Below are 14753 nucleotides of genomic sequence, written 5' to 3' on the forward strand. Positions count from 1 at the left end.
GGTTGATAATTCATGCACTCGCGTTAAGGGTTGACTGGATCCCTTCCTTAAGAATAGGTAGATCTTTTAGTTTTATTAATGATGAACTCCCAATAAAGCAAAGATGATGGGAGCTAGATGAAGGGATTCTAGTGCAATGACCAAGGCACCGATTTGGGATCAAGAGGTCATGAGTTTAATCATTACCAGTAAAACCTATATGCCTCTTTATTTCATTTAATTTCTTATCTTTGTACAAACTCATGTGCCTCTACTATAATCGGAAAAAAAAAAAAAAAAGAAGAGAAGATGATGGGAGATACATAGACAGTAAACAAGTTATTTGTTCTATATTTTCTAGTTTTATTAATGACGAATTCCCGATAAAGCAAACAAGGACTGCCCGGTGCCATCCGATCGCCAATGACGACTACATAGTAGCCGAGGCAGCAAGGCCCTGGTAACTCGGCCACTGATTGCCGGATCAATTTGAGAGGGGAGATAAGCCTGATAAGGGGAAGGAAAGAGTAAATAGCATAGTATAAGAGTAATAATCAGTAGTCGAGCATGCCGAATCATATATAATTCCTTCTTTCTTTTCCTCTCTGTGGTTAGACGAAAACAACACTTATCACGTATCACAATTATTTGAGTGGCGAGACGTTAATGGGAAAGAGAGCCTTCGCTCATTAAAGGTTCTCTTTGGTATCGCTTTTATCCATTTATAATTCGGGTTGTGTCATTTTGGACCCCTATAGTTTTTAAATCGTACAATTTTACTCGCTAACACTAACTGAACCATTAAAATTAACGAAGAAAGGTCATTTGCCTCGTAAGTATCTTCTTAACTTGGGTAAAGTTGTTCGTTTCTATATCACTCTTCGATCTAATCTAGACCGTGATCTCTATTATGAACAATTGATGTCTTTCTTGCCAAGAATAATTGGTCTCTTAAAGATATATATATATATATATTATTTATTTTAGTCTTTTTTTCTTTGGATAATAATACATCACAATAATATGGCTCCTTACGTGATATTAAGACGTGGGAGCTCTGCTGATTTGCGCTTTCTGATGCTCTCGTCGTCACAATTTGTTGTTGTATATTTTTTTTGAATAGAGCAGCAAAATTTAAATGGGATTCGAGCTAGAAACAGACAATCTTACCCACGTCAAGCACGTACATGCAAGGCATATGACCTTCCTCTATAATTACTTTTAACGATTTCATTAGTAGTATTGGGCAAAGTGGCACGATATAAAAATTATGAGTGGCAAAGTGCCACGATTCAAATTATACTGCGTAAAAAAAATGAACCCAATGAAAAATTTTAATATGCAAAATGTCATTTTTCTCGAAAATTAAAGAACCGTCGGTTGAAATGAAGAAGAGACGGTCTGGGCAAAATGGAAAATCTGTGATGGACGGTGAGCTGTAATTAGGAGTTGGGTTTCCACCTTCGGATTCAAACTTCACTAGTCAGGAGTTTCACATTCGGGCATGACAGACTTTGCTAGCCACCAGTTCCACACTCGATCCTAGCGCGATGTAATTCCTCACATGGACACGCGAAAACTTAACCTGCTTTGATACTATGTAAAATTCTACTGGGTCTATAAGCGATTGGGTTTATCTTCAACCCAAAAGTTTGAGCTAATAGGTTGTAGTGCCCGATCACTTATAAACCGGTTGACTTTAGTTTAATTTTTCCGCGTGGAATAATATGTATCAATATCCGCATTCACGTGGGAATGTGTGACTTTGATACTTCACCCATACTTGCCACGTGGACTTGAATACCCGCCCTTAAGAACAGATTACGAGCGGGGACTGAACTTCATTGCCCGGGACTTAACCATGAGGTGGACTTCTTCTTGCACTTCGGATGAGAGGAGGGGGATAATTGATAATGAGGCTACACTTGGACCGGACTAAGATGATGCGCAATTTGGCTGGCTCGAAACTAGACTTAGCGTGATGTGAACCCGCACGCGAAAACATAACCCGCTCCGATACTATATAAAATTTCACTAAGCCTAGCTAATATGAGATGCACTTTTAGTCGTCTCGAAACTGAATTTGACGACACGTGGACCTAATTACAAAGAAACATTAGACCTAAATATTGACAAGGGCAGATGCATCAATTAATTATTGACAGGACAATCCTAAATATTCCAAAACCTATTATATTTCAACTGTTAAATCCATCGGAAGAAGGAAGGATTGTGATTAAACCATGAACTAAGATTTGATTATGTAGACAGCTGATAGGTAACAAATGTCATTTCTTGCTAGTAATAAATTTCTCCAAAAAAAAAATAATATATATATATATATATATATATTTATTGTTGAGAGTTACTGTCAGGTATGAAAGGGTCAGCGACCAGTTAATGAGAGATCCTCATTTTTCTCCTGATTTAACTCCTCTATACTAAGGAACTTCTCTACATTTTCTTAATCAATTTATCAACCAAATCAAACGAGCCATTACTAACAAATGGACACCGAATCTCCGTCCTTCGCCACCCCGGAAACCACCACTCCGGCTGCCACATCCCCCCTCCCTGGCTCTCCAACCGCCTCCTCTTCGATTTCGACCACTACCTCCTCCTCGATCACAGCCTCCGTCTCCAGAGCTCAGACCGTTATCGAGTCTCTATCAGCCATCATCACAGACTTACCATCCCACATTGCCTCCTCGGACGACCCTGCTCAGGACCTACTCCACAACGAGAAGGTCGCCACGCAGATCTCTGATCTCCTCCGGCAGCCTGGTTCTGGCGCTGGGGACAACCCTCTGTGCCGTTGGCTCTACGACACCTTCCAGACCACCGACCCGGCACTCCAACTCGTTGTCCTCCATCACCTCCCTACCATTGCCGGCACGTACCTCTCCCGGGTTGCCCACGACAGGTCCTTCCTTAAATATGCCTATAGTGTGGATATCGGTTACATTACCACATACAAACATTTGTTCTGAAAGTCCTGTAATTCGCAACAGGTCCCTCGCGGGGTTCGAGGCGGTGCTCCTTGCTCTCTACGCACATGAGACGACTGCCCGAGGGGGCCAGTCGGTGAGTGTGAACGTGCCCGACCTCTCTCACCCGAGCGTTTACCATGAGAGCAAAGAGCCCAGCAAGAGCAATGCCACAGGCCTGCACCTTGCGGTGATATCCCCAAGCCTGGAGCCATACGGGACAGTGCGGTCCACACGCAGAGCAAGGATCATCGGGGTGGCGCTAGAGCTGTACTACAGCAAAATCTCTCAGATGCCGATCAGATCGAAGACGGATTTCTGCGAGTTCTGTGAGGTCTGGGCTGGACTGGACGGGAGTATATATGATGACGGCGAAGAGGACGACGATGCCAAGGTTTGCTACCTGCACGTATAGCGGTTCTTAAAATAACTTGCTGGCAGGGAAAGAGAGAATGAATGCTCCAAAACTTGGAGCGCGAGAAAAGTGAAAGTATTGGCAAATATGAATTTGTTTATTTAATACGATATGATCGACAGGGCGGGAAGGAACACGATCAAGCCGACGGAGAAGCCGAGTCGAGAAAAGAGAAAGGAAGGAAGGAGGCCGGAAGGATAACACTGCTGTGGGAGCTCCTCCAGCCGGTGCTCCGGATCCTTGGCCACTGCCTCCTAGGGCCTGTTCGGAATAAAGAACTGCAGACTGCAGCTTCTGCGGCCTGCAGGAGCCTGTACACGAGGGCCCTGCACGATATCAACCCGAAGGCAATCCTCGCGACTGAGAGCCTCCTCAGGCTGAGCAAGATGTCTATATCCGCGGAAAATGAGGCCGACCCGACCGAAATATCACAGAGCAACATCATCATTCTTTAGGCTTTTATTACTAGTGTATCTTTGATGTAAGCAGAAAATCGATTCCTTTCAAACCTTTTTTATTTTATTTTTGTTCCGTTCACTTCGCTTATTTATATGCGGGAAACCTTGTAGAAGTCTTTTAAGAATTCATCCTAGCTGGGTGCGATCTTCACTAACAATCTTTGCACCTCGAAAAATTATGTGATGGCATGACTTTGCCATTAGGATTATCAGCCGAAGATGACCATCGAAGAGACGATTCACCTGAATCCATGAGCTTCTGTGGTCGGGATTAATCGACTCTAATAGCTAAATATTCTAGTAATTGTGCCCTTCAATCTTGGGGCAGTCTCTCCCATTTAGGACCCGCTGGCAACCAATTAGCCGGCAGCAATGATGGGTCCAAGGGGCAGCGAGATGCTTTGTAATAGGTAACTTCGAGTTTTAGGATTTCAAGAATATCAAGATCAAGATCAAGATCAAGATCCGATGACGATTCAATCCACATTCTGCACTCATTGCTCGGGCTAGACGAGGATCGGAAATCTCGTCCCATCCCGTGCACCGATGATTCACTTTGATCAGATGACGATTGTTCCATCAAAAGTCTCATGAACTTGCTCATAAGAATCAGTGATTGTTCTCAATTATCAAACTCGAAGAAGCATAGGAAGATGAAACCTCACAAAATGCATTCTTACTTGGGCAAATATCTTTTCTTATAACAATCACAGATTAAATATTAAGCGTTTATAAAGGTATATATCATAAAGAGTGGCAGTTTGTTTCGGTATCTTATGAATTTAATCCACATCCCTCCATCCATCTAATTCGAAAAAATTTGCTTTTAGAAACACGATTCCGTAAGACTTCACTCCGTTACCAAATGTCACATTTATGCTGAGGGTGCCAATGTAACAAATCAACAACTTGAAGGGCGTTGACGTGATTTGACCGTCACCGAATGCATAAAATCATCGCCAAGCGGTGGCCCTGGAACCACAGTCCTCCTAGTCCTGTTAGCCTGCAACGCGCACCACGCAATTCATCTCAGCACCCTCCACCTGGACCGTCTGATGGGGCTCGTCATCAATCAACGGCGGTAAATTCGTCAACCACGCGTTATCTCCCCGAGTCTTCTTCCTCCTCTGCTTCGTTCGCGCCCTCGTCGCTCTCTCCCTCTCTGACTCCGAGCATCCTTAACAAGCCCCGGACTGAGCCTCAGCCACCTTCGCCGCCGCACCGCCTCTCTGCTTCGTAGGACTGTCCCTTGTTCCAGCAGTAGAGGTACCGTTGAGGCCCCCGACTGGCCAATAACTATTTATCTCAATTCACAGCTTTCAATTTACCTTCACGATCGCTCTGCTCCAGTTTTCTGGTTAATTTGATTCGGTTTGCTGGTTCTTCAAGTTCATCCCATTCTTCTGGCCAATTGGGTAATCGGTTAGTGTTGATTTCTAGGTTCAATTGGGGATTTATTTGATTCGGTTCTGTAGGTAGAAAAATTAGGGTTTCTTTTTCAATTTCCTGAATATTATTTTGAGTCGAGGATTTTTCTGGGTTTTGTTTTTTTAGAGTGATTGGCTCCGGGGATTTGAGCTTCACCCCTGCGAATTTCATTTCAGGGTTGGAGTTTTTTTATGGCATTTGAATGCCAAGAGGGTAGTGAGAATTCTAAGAACTTGAGATATTTTGTCGGGATATCATCGAAAGATTGGAAGATTGAGTCGGAGGGTAAGTTGGTTCCGAGCTATCGATTGGAATCGAGTCAGTCCAATCCCGTAGATAAGGTTGAGATCTCAAAATCTGAGCTTCAAATCCAGCCGAAGAGGGGTAATGCGGACTGGCATAATCCGGCGAAGCAGTTGCCCTCTAAGAGTGATGATTTGTTGATCTTGAATCGGACCATTACTGACCTCCCCCCAGCCTTAGTTACTGAGATCCTCAACTGTCTTGACCCAAAAGAGTTGGGGATTGTTTCGTGTGTGTCCACGTATCTGCAAAGGCTTGCTTCCGAGCATCATGCTTGGAAGGAGTTCTATCATGAGCGATGGGGACTCCCGGTGGCCCCTCCTTCACCTGCATCTGGACTCACTGATGAGAAGTCATGGAAGGCCCTTTTTGTGGAGAGAGAGTTCAGGTGTAAGACATTCATGGGGCGATATAGTGTGGATCTTCTGCACGGGCACAGTGAAGCTGTCCGGACGGTCTTCCTCCTGGGCTCTGCTAAGCTCATCTTTACTGCAGGGTATGATAGAACAGTTAGAATGTGGGACATGGAGGATGGATTGATTGCTGCATCGCGGCCTCTGGGTTGCACAATCCGTGCGGTTTCTGCAGACACGAAGCTCTTAGTAGCTGGAGGTACCGATGGGTTTATTCATTGCTGGAGAGCTGTGGAGGGCCTGCAACACCTGTTTGACTTGAGGGGGTCTTGTGATCGAAACAGTGTATTTCGGCTTTGGGAACACGGAGGTCCTATTACCTCCCTAGCTCTGGATCTCACGAGGATCTATAGCGGTTCATGGGATATGACTGTGCGGGTGTGGGACCGCTCCTCGCTCAAATGCACGAAGGTTTTGAGGCACAGCGACTGGGTGTGGGCCCTTGTCCCGCATGACACGACAGTTGCCAGTACAGCAGGTTCTGATGTTTATGTCTGGGACACGAATAGTGGATCCTTGATGACAGTGATCCAGAATGCTCATAATGGTAACGCCTATTCGTTGGCTCGGAGCCGAACAGGAGATTTCCTTTTCACAGGAGGAGAAGATGGGGCAATTCACATGTTTGAGATTGGGCATGATGTGCCGTCTGATTACCTTCAAGTCGCGACCTGGGTCCCCCACTCGGGCACCATCTACTCCCTTGCATTTGAGTTCCCTTGGCTCGTCTCTGCCTCCAGCGATGGGAAGCTGGCACTGATCGACGTGAGGAAGCTGATGAGAAGCGACAGGCGAAGGCTACTGGCAAAGAAGCAGCTCTCAAAGGCCGGTAAAGTGGATCCTGCTAAGGCGGAGCCGCCTCAGAGGATGTTGCATGGGTTTGGGACTGACCTATTCTCGGTGGGCATTGGTGCCGATCGAATCGTGTCTGGAGGCGAGGAGGGAGTCGTGAAGGTGTGGAACTTTACTCAAGCCCTGGAGATCGAGCGACGGGCCAGAGCTCTAAGAGGGATACGGCTTGAGAACAGGATGAGGAGGCGGAAGCTCCAGATAGAGATGTGTGGGAAGGGAAATCAGAGGGCTGATCAGTGTTCCGTTGCAGCCAAGAACTCCGTTAATGGAGATCGGAGCGGCGTGTGGCACAGTAAGAGCGGGATGGGCGGGAAGGCTAAAGCATAATCGCAGCAGCAGGACTAACAACTTTGTTTTTGCTTATTCCTAGTGAGGCCATTTGTTAACGATCCTTTGGATTATTTCTCATATATCTACAGAGAGTATGTGTAACATGGTCCCGTTTCCATTGAACAAGAGTTCATCACGATTCAAATTCTCGATGTTCTATGATGTTCTTTACTGAATGGTGTGAGCAGAGGTTATTTGTCGATTACTCATACAGTTGCATTTGAACTTTAATTGTATCGGTTCGCAAACAAATCAAAAGCATTGAGGTATTCACCGATGCGAATGCCAAAATGCAAGATCTGTAGAATTTGTTGATATTCAGGGATCTATTCAGGTGGCTCAAGAGAAAATAAAATAAATAATTAAAAAAAAAGAGAGAGAGGAATGGAGAAAATAAGTTACGCTTATAACTAATTTAACTTCCTCGGCACCGTTATCCTTTTTTCTTCTTGTGAGTAAGCGAATGAGTCTGTAAATCTCAAGCCCTCCTCGGATGAGTCTGTAAATCTCAAGCCCTCCATCGAAGGAAGAACCGAGCCGCACTTCAAGAACAAGAGGATGCAACCGAAGCCGAGTCATGGCCCTGAACTTGCGAAGTTGGTGGAGAAGAGATCACAGAAGATGGATGATCAAGAGTGGGGCAAAGCAGCAACAGTGTTGAAGTTGTCGATTATTATAGCTTGTCTTTGGATGGTGGTGGGTGCTGCTGGCTGGGAAGACGGATATCTGTCCACGATTAGCTCGGAGAAGAAGGGCCTGAATGTTTCGGCCTTTTACGTGCTCGGAGATTCTTCTGTGGACTGCGGAGACAATACCCTGTTCTACCCCTTTCTCCATCACAATCTGTCACTGCTTCCCTGCGATGGAGCCGATCAGAGCCTTGTTCCGCATTTTCTTGGTACGATTTTCTTCTGCTCCCTCTCCTTTTGTTTCGAACATTTGCGAGCCTGTTGCTTACTGCCGAGATCGGTCACGTTGAGTTTGAGTTGCTCAGTTTCTTGGTTGATTGATGATAAAGATCGAGGAGTCACCTTTCTTCTCATTGATCTCAATTAGTTTTGGTTCGTGTCAAAATGCGAGAGTGATGTTCGCTAACTGATAGGAAGAATTCTGCTCTTCTTTTTTTCAGCCCAGAAGATGGGATTTCCATTTACGCCGCCATTCTACGGCCAGAATGGATCCGTTGATGGCCTGCTCCGGGGCCTCAACTTTGGGTCTGCTCAGGCCACTATCATGAGCACGACTGGCCACGAGTTTCAGTCCCTCAACCAACAGCTCCGCCAAGTCCTCGAGACCTTCCAGCTCCTACAACTCCACCTCACTCCACAACTCGCTCGTTCCTACATCGAGTCCTCTGTCATCTACCTCTCCTTTGGGAAGGATGACTATGTCGATCTCTTCCTCCACAACTCCTCAGGCATAATGCACAAGTTCACGGGCCCAGAGTTCGCCCGGATCCTAGTGGATCAAATGGCTGCAGCATTGAAGACCCTCCATGCCTCAGGAGCCCGAAAGATCATCTGCGTCGGGATCTTGCCTCTTGGGTGCACCCCGAGAACGGTATGGGAGTGGAATAATTCATGGGGCAAGATTGGTGGCAGTGAAAACAATGGTACGGTTTGTATCAACGAGATCAATGAGCTGGTCTCGCTGTACAACATATTGCTGGAGGAGAGGATTGTGAGTCTGAATTCGGATTTGCCTGGGAGCGAGATGGTCTTCTGCGATGTCTACGAGGGAATTATGGAGATTGTGAATAACCCGAAACAACACGGTACCGAAGATTTAAATTCAGGGTCTTTGCTCTCTGGCTACTCTTTCATTCTCGACCGTGAGAGACACTGCTTGACTGTGACATTTGCTCAACAGGATTCGACGATGTGCGGACTGCATGCTGTGGGCTAGGTGTAACTGGATCCAATATCGGGTGCCTGTCTATGGAGATGGCCTGCAAGGACAAATCGACTCATCTATGGTGGGACCTATACAACCCGACTCAGGCAGCGAACCGTTTGTTGGGTGAATCTGCCTGGTCCGGCCTATCTCTGGCTAACATCTGCCGTCCCACCACCATCCATCACCTGGTCTCTCCATGACTTATGCCCCGTACGAAGCAACTGTTTCCTTTCCCAAGGTTGGTTATCCGCTATTTTTACGGGCACTCTCGCGTTCTCATCAATGAAACTGTTTCCAATCGCAAGCTTGCACGTTTTTGCCTTGTTAGGAATTCAAGACGAACTATAGCATTTCACTGAAACTGAACATACACCAAGACTAATGGATCAGAACACTTCTTGGCGTGCAGGGGATCATTCTACTGATGAGAAGCTTCGCATGGGAATACTATGTGAAATACTCGGAGAGCATAAGTGAACATTTTACTAGGCTGATCCGTGATAACCGTAACTCAGGAGGGCTGAGAAGGCGTTCCTAGATCGGAGATGAAGCAACTATATCCACCGATAGGGCAGTTGGGGGTGGAGTGGGGCTTCTGCAAGCTCAGTAAAAAGGCATTCTATCATCATTGTGAAGAAGACGAAGAGCAGCATAGGCTTACCCCTCGTGTAAAATCTGCTCCGCGGACTGATGAAACACACGCTGTTATATCTTCGGTTTTCGACTTCTGGTTTTCTTGCAGAATGTGGTGCTGTTTGCACTCTTTTCCCTTGTATGCATTTCGAGATCTTAATTGAAATGTAAAATCTATGGCACAATCCTCAGTTTTATCCATAACCATTGAAGTATTAGTTTCTTCTTACTATTACCAATATTACACGAAATCCATTGAAAGTATTGGCTTATATAATATATCGGGGTTGGACCTGTTTCTCGACCCCGTGTACCAATTTATCCAATTCATACACAGAGAGACTAAACGTGAACTTTACGAAACATTGAGGATGATTATGAGCAAAAAAGGTAAATTTTGGACGAAATTTGAAATTCCACGAAGGCCGAGGACCACAAGTGAATTTTATGTATTGCCCAGAAAAGATCGCACCTGCTAGAAAGAACGAACCAGAGTAGAGAGAGAGAGAGAGCGAGAGGAAGTTCACTCAAAAACCCTAGTCTCACTCTATCTCCCGTTCGCGCTCTCCCTCTCCCTCTCTCTCTCTCTCTCTCTCTCTGCAGCTCACATCGGCAACAATGGCAGCTATGATGGTCCGCCTTCCATCTCCGCCTTCACTCCTTAGCTTCGGTTCATGTAGTTTTGTGGTGCTGACATCTTCCTGTTTGTGTTCGTGGAAATGTGGAAACAGCAACCTCAGATCATACTGCTCAAGGAAGGAACGGACACGTCGCAGGGGAAGGCGCAGCTGGTGAGCAACATCAACGCCTGCACCGTGGTGGCCGATACGGTCCGCACCACTCTCGGCCCCCGCGGTATGGACAAGCTGATCCACGACGACAAGGGGAACGTCACCATCTCCAACGACGGCGCCACGATCATGAAGCTCCTGGACATCGTGCATCCTGCTGCTAAGATCCTCGTCGACATCGCCAAGTCTCAGGACTCTGAGGTACTGTTTATGCTCTGAAGGCCATCATTACAGCTGAATGAACAGTAGGAGATGTTCGTGAGCTGTCGATTTTGTCCGATCGTTTAATTCAGTTTTCAGTTATCTGCGGTATGATATTTATGTAGACGTCATTACTTAACTTGTTCAGTAGTTTATCGATCCTTGAATGCGGATCTCATTCGATGTGTCTCAGCAATCCTCAGTATTTTACTAGAATTGTCGGTATCATGCGCATAGGACCGAGAAGATGTTATGAACGTCTTCATCTCTTGAAGATTTGCGTCCATTTGGATGACTTTCTTGAAAAATGTTCGTTTTCTTTTTTCCGTTTGGCTTGCTAAGTGTTAGCATGGTGTAGGTGCGTTGGTTAGTAATAGTATTTTCCTTAATCAAGCTCATATAACTGTATTTATATATTCTATGTTGATCTGTTGGTTCGTTGTTTCTATTGTGCTTGTCTAGTAAACCCATGGAATGAGGATTTAGATATAATCTCTTTGTTCATTCGATTTAGGAAATTATGATATCTTTTTCCGAACATTCTATTTGTGTAACTAGCTTTTTATCAATTCAATATTCCATATTCTCACTCTTCTCTCATCTTAGTTTTAGCTTGGTTCATTTTACTTTGTAAAATTTCTCTCTGGGAGGATTTCCTTGTTCTTCTGAGCAGCACCTTATGTATTTTTTGGGCCTTCAGTAAATGTTTAGTAGCTGCCTATTTATTTCTTGACTGTTGAATTGGTTGGCCGTGAAGGTTGGTGATGGAACAACTACAGTTGTTCTCCTTGCTGGCGAGTTTCTTAAGGAAGCCAAACCTTTCATTGAAGATGGCGTCCACCCTCAGAATTTGATACGGAGTTATCGGACAGCTTGTTCTTTGGTACTTGAAAATGGAAATTGTTTTCCATTGGACCCAGTGTATTGTCATCTCATTCTCATTTCTTATATTGCAATATAATGTTTGCATAGGCAATTGAGAAAATCAAAGAGTTGGCCATCAGCATAGAAGGTAAAACTCGAGAGGAAAAGAAAAGCCTGCTAGCAAAATGTGCTGCCACGACACTCTCTTCGAAGCTTATTGGTGGAGAGAAGGAATTCTTTGCATCAATGGTTGTGGATGCTGTTGTTGCAATTGGGAATGAGGATAAGCTGAACATGATTGGAATAAAGAAGGTATTGCATCATTTCTCTGAGAAGAGTTTATTTCTTCAGCTCCCTTAAGCACTTATTGTTTATGAAAAATGTTGAGCAAATTGTTCCACATGCTAGGTTCCTGGTGGTAGCATGCGGGATTCATTTCTCGTTGATGGCGTCGCCTTTAAGAAGACCTTTTCATATGCGGGCTTTGAGCAGCAGCCAAAGAAATTTTTGAAACCTAAGATTCTTCTCCTAAATATTGAGTTGGAGCTCAAATCTGAGAAAGAAAATGCTGAAATAAGGTTTGAATAAATTGGCCCTTATGCTAACTTGATTCTGGTGTCATGAGTTGCCTGATTAATAATACTCTGTTTTTTATTTTTATTTTTTGTTTCTGCAGACTCTCAGATCCATCCCAATATCAATCAATTGTGGATGCTGAATGGAATATTATTTATGACAAACTGGACAAATGTGTTCAAAGCGGAGCCAAAGTTGTTCTCTCGCGTTTAGCTATAGGTGATCTTGGTACACAGGTGGGCATGCATTTCTATTCTGTGATCATCAGCCAACTTAGTATTATATTACTACGTGGATGAAATATAACGTTATGAACCAAACTGTTGGATGACTAGATGATAGGATCCAAAGCAACGGTATGGATATTTCTGTTTCATATCACACTGAGGATGTCTTCACGACCAAATCATATTTTTTTGGTGATATCTAGTAGTATGGTCACCAAACTAAGTATTCATTTGTGATTCTTGTCAAATAGTACTTTGCCGATCGGGATATTTTCTGTGCTGGCCGTGTATCTGAAGAAGATTTACTACGGGTAGCTGCTGCTACTGGTGGGACTGTACAGACATCTGTGAATAATGTCATTGATGAGGTATCGTCATGAACCCTTTTGAAAGTATATATTTTTAACGATGATTCTTTTCTAATAAAAAGTTTATCTTTCTTACTTACGTGTTGTATGTTATCTGGCATAATTCTAAATCCTTGGAATTTTAGAACTCATGCATGTATTTTTTGCCCTGCCTCGCGTTAAGGTTCTCGGAACTTGTGAAGTTTTTGAGGAGAAGCAAGTGGGAAATGAAAGGTTCAACATATTCAGTGGATGCCCCTCCGGCCTAACTGCCACAATTGTTCTTCGTGGTGGAGCTGATCAGGTTTTTTGTCTACCTTTGCTGTGTAATACTTGTGAGCACATTTATTTCCATCTTTTGTTTGATTATTCAATTTTCTTTGTTTGTTCTTCTAGTTCATAGAAGAAGCCGAGCGGAGTCTGCATGATGCTATCATGATTGTTAGAAGAGCTCTGAAGAACTCTACTGTTGTTGCTGGTGGAGGTGCCATAGATGTATGTTTTGCAATTATGTTCAAATACAATCTGATTTTAGGATTGTCCAGGCCACGGTGATTTTGACATGTTATTCCCTCAATGCAGATGGAGATAAGTCGATTTCTGAGGCAGCATGCACGCACAATAGCAGGAAAATCTCAGCTTTTCATTAACTCTTATGCAAAAGCACTTGAGGTTGGTATATTCATGACATCTCATTTTCCTTATTATGGCATTGACATCTGACAATAAATAACTGTACTTACTCTTAATGAGTAGTTTTATCACGAATGAGCACAGAACCTTCATCTGTAGAAAGACTAGACATCTGGTTGTGAAGTAAGACAGGAGCTACACTAGCATTTCATGATACATTTGAGATTAGATACCCATGTTACCTCAGCGCTGTAGAAATTTAGAATTCATCTGTTTATTATGTACCACTCTGCTTGCATTGCAGGTCATTCCTAGGCAACTCTGTGACAATGCTGGCTTTGATGCAACTGATGTTTTGAATAAATTGAGACAGAAGCATGCACTTCCGACAGGTAGGCCTCTTTTAAGATATCTGTCTACAATCAGCAATCTCTATGTTTTCAAATCTGGTACCATGTTAAAACATCTCTATCTTATTATGCAATTAGTGATTTGCCTTTTATCCATTAATTTGATGCAATTTGGTGTGCTGTTTTAGTGCTGATAATTGAATACTCTTTTAACAGGTGAAGGTGCGCCATATGGAGTGGACATAAATACTGGTGGTATTGCAGATTCGTTCGCCAACTTTGTTTGGGAACCATCCGTTGTCAAGGTATAAGAAATATTCTATTAATCATCATTGATGCTGGAGTTCAATCTTTTGATAATCATTATTTATGAGACTGTTCTCTTGCAGATCAATGCAATAAATGCAGCCACCGAGGCAGCTTGCCTTATCCTAAGTGTAGATGAGACGGTAAAGAACCCTAAGGTACGGTTTCCTTTGCCCACCTGCTGAAGGTAAGTTTGGAGCTTTTGAGATTTTATTAAGTGCTATTGTTGTTGTCCTATGATGCAGTCCGAGAGTGCCCAAGGAGAAGCTGCTGCTAGTGCCATGGGTGGTAGAGGACGTGGAGGAGCTGCTTTCCGTGGCCGCGGCGGACGAGGCATGAGAAGACGGTGATCTTGTTGCTTAGGTTGCTCTTTCAATGTAGCGGAGTAGGTTTTGGGTCAAGGCACTTTCTTTCCATCATTCCCAATGCGATTCAGTCGGACATTACATTTCAGCCATTCAGGCCCCTGACGGCTTCGGCTTTCGAGAAATGGAGTGCTTAAGCCCAACTGTTCCAAACGATTAGTTCTTTCTTGGGTCTATAACTCACTTGCGGCCATGGACCTTTTGAGCAATCTTTCTGATTGGGAGGAAATTTTGTTGTTTGGTGTTTTGTTGCCATCAAACAAATGTTTGTGATGTGGCTATTTCTTGATTTTGCAGTTTGCTGCGACTGAATTATTGTAAGGATTGGTTTTCTGTTGCATTGAGGTCTGAATGTGCCCGTCTATTGAGAGAATGTTGGGCATAGGTTACTGAAGATTA

The 14753-nt window shown here is 44.1% G+C and overlaps 4 protein-coding genes across 6 annotated transcripts; all 4 read left to right on the plus strand.

The window, feature by feature from the left end:
* Positions 1-2427: 2427 nt before the first annotated feature.
* LOC116210527 lies at positions 2428-3973 on the plus strand. Its single transcript, XM_031544410.1, has 3 exons — positions 2428-2902; positions 2991-3360; positions 3504-3973. The coding sequence occupies exons 1-3, from the start codon at positions 2487-2489 to the stop codon at positions 3834-3836; spliced, it is 1119 nt and encodes a 372-aa protein (XP_031400270.1). The 5' UTR covers positions 2428-2486; the 3' UTR covers positions 3837-3973.
* Positions 3974-4899: 926 nt separating this feature from the next.
* On the plus strand, positions 4900-7336 carry LOC116211951 (F-box/WD-40 repeat-containing protein At5g21040). 2 transcript variants are annotated; one of them, XM_031546500.1, is made up of 2 exons: positions 4900-5105; positions 5394-7336. In XM_031546500.1, the coding sequence occupies exon 2, from the start codon at positions 5459-5461 to the stop codon at positions 7160-7162; it is 1704 nt and encodes a 567-aa protein (XP_031402360.1). In that variant the 5' UTR covers positions 4900-5105; positions 5394-5458; the 3' UTR covers positions 7163-7336. The 2 variants fall into 2 exon arrangements, with proteins under 2 accessions (XP_031402360.1, XP_031402359.1); XM_031546499.1 differs by having other exon boundaries at positions 4903-5105; positions 5444-7336.
* Positions 7337-7512: 176 nt separating this feature from the next.
* On the plus strand, positions 7513-9879 carry LOC116211954 (GDSL esterase/lipase At1g71250-like). Of its 2 annotated transcripts, none has more exons than XM_031546503.1 (4): positions 7513-8063; positions 8295-8939; positions 9035-9299; positions 9390-9879. In XM_031546503.1, the coding sequence occupies exons 1-3, from the start codon at positions 7724-7726 to the stop codon at positions 9259-9261; spliced, it is 1212 nt and encodes a 403-aa protein (XP_031402363.1). In that variant the 5' UTR covers positions 7513-7723; the 3' UTR covers positions 9262-9299; positions 9390-9879. The 2 variants fall into 2 exon arrangements, with proteins under 2 accessions (XP_031402363.1, XP_031402362.1); XM_031546502.1 differs by having other exon boundaries at positions 9471-9879.
* A 288-nt stretch (positions 9880-10167) lies between these two features.
* LOC116211952 (T-complex protein 1 subunit eta) lies at positions 10168-14748 on the plus strand. Its single transcript, XM_031546501.1, has 14 exons — positions 10168-10327; positions 10426-10686; positions 11444-11569; positions 11659-11862; positions 11959-12128; positions 12227-12362; positions 12605-12721; positions 12885-13004; positions 13097-13195; positions 13283-13372; positions 13638-13725; positions 13900-13988; positions 14073-14147; positions 14235-14748. Exons 1-14 carry the CDS (start codon positions 10313-10315, stop codon positions 14337-14339), a joined length of 1695 nt encoding a protein of 564 aa, XP_031402361.1. The 5' UTR covers positions 10168-10312; the 3' UTR covers positions 14340-14748.
* Positions 14749-14753: the final 5 nt, after the last annotated feature.

The sequence above is a fragment of the Punica granatum genome, chromosome 6, assembly GCF_007655135.1.
Source record: "Punica granatum isolate Tunisia-2019 chromosome 6, ASM765513v2, whole genome shotgun sequence".
In the NCBI taxonomy this organism is placed as follows: domain Eukaryota; kingdom Viridiplantae; phylum Streptophyta; class Magnoliopsida; order Myrtales; family Lythraceae; genus Punica; species Punica granatum.

Coding starts and splice junctions, on each gene's coding strand:
- LOC116210527 (XM_031544410.1), top strand. CDS start 2,487: ATGGACACCGAATCTCCGTCCTTCGCCACCCCGGAAACCACCACTCCG. Junction 2,903..2,990: donor TCCCGGGTTGCCCACGACAG/GTCCTTCCTTAA, acceptor AATTCGCAACAG/GTCCCTCGCGGGGTTCGAGG. Junction 3,361..3,503: donor AAGAGGACGACGATGCCAAG/GTTTGCTACCTG, acceptor TATGATCGACAG/GGCGGGAAGGAACACGATCA.
- LOC116211951 (XM_031546500.1), top strand. CDS start 5,459: ATGGCATTTGAATGCCAAGAGGGTAGTGAGAATTCTAAGAACTTGAGA.
- LOC116211954 (XM_031546503.1), top strand. CDS start 7,724: ATGCAACCGAAGCCGAGTCATGGCCCTGAACTTGCGAAGTTGGTGGAG. Junction 8,064..8,294: donor CCTTGTTCCGCATTTTCTTG/GTACGATTTTCT, acceptor TCTTTTTTTCAG/CCCAGAAGATGGGATTTCCA. Junction 8,940..9,034: donor GAATAACCCGAAACAACACG/GTACCGAAGATT, acceptor TTTGCTCAACAG/GATTCGACGATGTGCGGACT.
- LOC116211952 (XM_031546501.1), top strand. Junction 12,129..12,226: donor AAAGAAAATGCTGAAATAAG/GTTTGAATAAAT, acceptor TTGTTTCTGCAG/ACTCTCAGATCCATCCCAAT. Junction 13,373..13,637: donor CTTATGCAAAAGCACTTGAG/GTTGGTATATTC, acceptor CTTGCATTGCAG/GTCATTCCTAGGCAACTCTG.